Source organism: Ciona intestinalis, unplaced genomic scaffold (genome assembly GCF_000224145.3).
Source record: "Ciona intestinalis unplaced genomic scaffold, KH HT000181.2, whole genome shotgun sequence".
Taxonomy (NCBI): domain Eukaryota; kingdom Metazoa; phylum Chordata; class Ascidiacea; order Phlebobranchia; family Cionidae; genus Ciona; species Ciona intestinalis.
Window position 1 is genome coordinate 28,910 of NW_004190503.2, and position 3,567 is coordinate 32,476.

Genomic DNA, 3,567 nt, shown 5'->3' on the forward strand with positions numbered 1-3,567 from the left:
AGTTGCACCAACCCTCTTTATATAAGTTGCACCAACCCTCTTTATATAAGTTGCACCAACCCTCTTTATAAGTTGCACCAACCCTCTTTATATAAGTTGCACCAACCCTCTTTATATAAGTTGCACCAACCCTCTTTATAAGTTGCACCAACCCTCTTTATATAGGTTGCACCAACCCTCTTTATATAAGTTGCACCAACCCTCTTTATATAAGTTGCACCAACCCTCTTTATAAGTTGCACCAACCCTCTTTATAAGTTGCACCAACCCTCTTTATATAAGTTGCACCAACCCTCTTTATAAGTTGCACCAACCCTCTTTATAAGTTGCACCAACCCTCTTTATAAAGGTTGCACCAACCCTCTTTATAAGTTGCACCAACCCTCTTTATATAAGTTGCACCAACCCTCTTTATAAAGGTTGCACCAACCCTCTTTATAAGTTGCACCAACCCTCTTTATATAAGTTGCACCAACCCTTTTAATAACCCCCACCAACCCTCTTATATAAGTTGCACCAACCCTCTTTATAAGTTGCACCAACCCTCTTTATAAGTTGCACCAACCCTCTTTATATAAGTTGCACCAACCCTCTTTATAAGTTGCACCAACCCTCTTTATAAGTTGCACCAACCCTCTTTATAAAGGTTGCACCAACCCTCTTTATAAAGGTTGCACCAACCCTCTTTATATAAGGTGCACCAACCCTCTATATAAGGTGCACCAACCCTCTTTATAAGGTGCACCAACCCTCTTTATATAAGTTGCACCAACCCTTTATAACAACAAACCCCCCACAGGTATTTTAGAAGATTTGCTTCAACGAGAAAATAAAGTTTTACAATTATGGAACTCTTGCAGCTCGCTGATGCATCGGTGGCAACAATATCAAGATGCTGTGGATGAAATGTTAAAATGGTTGCATACCACAGGTATTATGACATCGTAAGTGGCTATTATGACATCACACTGACCATTATGACATCACAGGCGAGCCATACGTGGCAAATTTATCATCCAAGAAACCGGATCAAGACGTCCACGTGAAGATACACGCTAATATGTTGGAGTCGATTAAGGTAAGTTGTGATGTCATAATGCATGTTGTTGTTTACATTATGACATCACAGAGTCGATTATCTTCGTTCAACGCGATGTCGTCGTCCATGATCGAGCGCGACCGATCGTCTGCGACCACGATCCAACAATTACAAAACTCCGTAACCAGCAGGTATGATGTCATAATTATAAACCTTATGATGTCATATTAACCATCTATGATGTCATAGATACACAGATTTTGTTCGGAGAATTCAATTTTATCGAAAATCTGAAAAATTTGTCCCGAATTTTGAGGAATTGTCGATTTCGTCACGAACGGGTAAACATAGATATGTTATATATTTCTTGTATATTTTTATAATATTTCCATCCAAGGTTCGCTATCGTCAGGCTACGGAACTCTATCATCATCTAGTGGTTCAATGACATCACCGGACGCACAGTTTCGGGGTCAAAGTTCGTCGTTTAAGTCGGCAACTCAGCAACAATCCAAAGACAAAGAAAGCATGAGTCGGCAAAATAAGATTATGAGAGAAATCTTACAAACTGAACGGATGTGAGTTTATGCTATTTCTATGAATCTAGCACTCATATTGTTGGACGATTCTCGTTGCATCGTAACCGAACACACCAAGTGCTACTAAACCAATATTAACTTAATCATTATTCCAATACCGATGCAGTTACGTGAAGGACCTTGATTGTTGCATCACAAACTACATGTCGGAAATGAATGACGACAATCCAGCGATGCCGAGCGCATTACGGGGGCAAACGGACGTCATATTCGGGAATATTGTGGAGTTGCATCGGTTCCATAGGTATGGGGTGTTGCCTCGTGGTGTGGCTTCGTGGTGTGGCCTCGTGGTGTGGCTTCGTGGTGTGGCCTCGTGGTGTGGCTTCGTGGTGTGTCTCGTGGTGTGGCCTCGTGGTGTGGCCTCGTGGTGTGACCTCGTGGTGTGGCCTCGTGGTGTGGCTTCGTGGTGTGGCTTCGTGGTGTGGCTTCGTGGTGTGGCCTCTTGGTGTGGCCTCTTGGTGTGGCCTCGTGGTGTGGCTTTGTGGTGTGGCCTTGTAGTGTGGCTTCCTTGGTGTGGCCTCGTGGTGTGGCTTTGTGGTGTGGCCTCGTGGTGTGGCTTCGTGGTGTGGCCTTGTGGTGTGGCTTCGTGGTGTGGCCTCGTGGTGTGGCTTCGTGGTGTGGCCTTATTAATTCAGTTTACTCCCTTTTAGTGAGATCTTCTTGAAAGAATTGGAGAAGTTCGAGCAGCTTCCAGGTGATCTTGGTCATTGCTTTGTTACATGGGCATCTCATTTCAACCTCTATGTTACTTACTGCCAGAACAAACCAACCTCGAACCAGGTTTGTTGGTAAACCATCTACCCCATATATTCCCAACAACACGTTCACTATTGCATTTCATGTTTACTACAAACAATAACAAAATATATGAAACTTAAATAGCCACCTAGAAGCGTCACATATGTTGTTGCCTCGCAATGCGTAATTGTTGGGCGAAATAAGTTAATACAAGGACATGCATAACCAGCACTAACATTGAACACACGTAGCATATATTTGTAACTCAAATTATATACCACCCACACACACAGGTGTTGATGGAACATGGCGGCGATTTCTTTCAAACAATCCAATCGAACAAAAATCTTCCGGATTCAATTTCATCTTTCCTCATCAAACCCGTGCAGCGGATCACTAAATATCAACTCTTGTTAAAGGTACGGGTCGTGTGCATGTTGTTTTAAACACAATCTGCTCGCTTAAAAGTTATCGCTTATGTAACTTTGTGAGGAATTGTTTTTCTGTATGACTACAACAACAGTCATTATAACACGGGTGTTCTGTTTCATACACCTTGTGCCCGTAGGTAACGAGTTACCACGTATGTAACTTTGTGGGTGATTGTTTTTATGTATGGCTGATAACTAGTGACCAGTGGGTTGGAGCAATTGTAGTTAAGTGTGTCCAAAGACACATACACCCACAATGGTGGCATTAGGCTTGAATCGTTCCAATCTTCACTTACTACAACCACCCACCCCCCAGGACTTGGCATCGTGTTGTAAGAGCGAGATAAGCGAGATCAACGATGGTTTGGAGGTCATGTTGTCCGTGCCACGTCGTGCCAATGATGCCCTTCACTTGAGTATGATGACCGGGTTCGCCGGCGACGTTGCGCAACTTGGCGAGATCGTCATGCAAGAAACATTTCAGGTGCATTGTTGTGTTTGGAATAAACTTTTCCACAAGTTTGCGCAAACATATTCCTATGCATGGCAGATGCTACAGCATTAACGGGCAATTTGTAAACATTATGATTGGTGGCCCGGTAGCATGATTAGTTATTTATATTGTTTCTATGTTTGCTCCAGGTGGTTGACACAAAGCAATTAATCAGGAAAGGTCGAGAACGACATCTGTTTTTGTTCGAACTTAATCTAATTGTTTGTAAAGAATCGAAAGATAATTCGGGAAAAACTAAATATATTT

At 42.6% G+C, this 3,567-nt stretch overlaps 1 protein-coding gene across 1 annotated transcript in view; it reads left to right on the plus strand.

The window, feature by feature from the left end:
• The window catches only part of LOC100185718 (triple functional domain protein-like), a gene marked incomplete at its 3' end in the record, with an annotated part of 10,505 nt that extends 6,942 nt beyond the window's left edge, over window positions 1–3,563 (plus strand). The window contains exons 21-30 of the mRNA XM_002124967.4: window positions 800–931; window positions 990–1,078; window positions 1,130–1,230; window positions 1,289–1,380; window positions 1,437–1,617; window positions 1,745–1,882; window positions 2,289–2,418; window positions 2,670–2,795; window positions 3,124–3,291; window positions 3,450–3,563. Coding sequence (XP_002125003.3) covers window positions 800–931; window positions 990–1,078; window positions 1,130–1,230; window positions 1,289–1,380; window positions 1,437–1,617; window positions 1,745–1,882; window positions 2,289–2,418; window positions 2,670–2,795; window positions 3,124–3,291; window positions 3,450–3,563 — 1,271 coding nt within the window. The remainder of the gene's footprint in view (window positions 1–799; window positions 932–989; window positions 1,079–1,129; window positions 1,231–1,288; window positions 1,381–1,436; window positions 1,618–1,744; window positions 1,883–2,288; window positions 2,419–2,669; window positions 2,796–3,123; window positions 3,292–3,449) is intronic.
• Window positions 3,564–3,567: the final 4 nt, after the last annotated feature.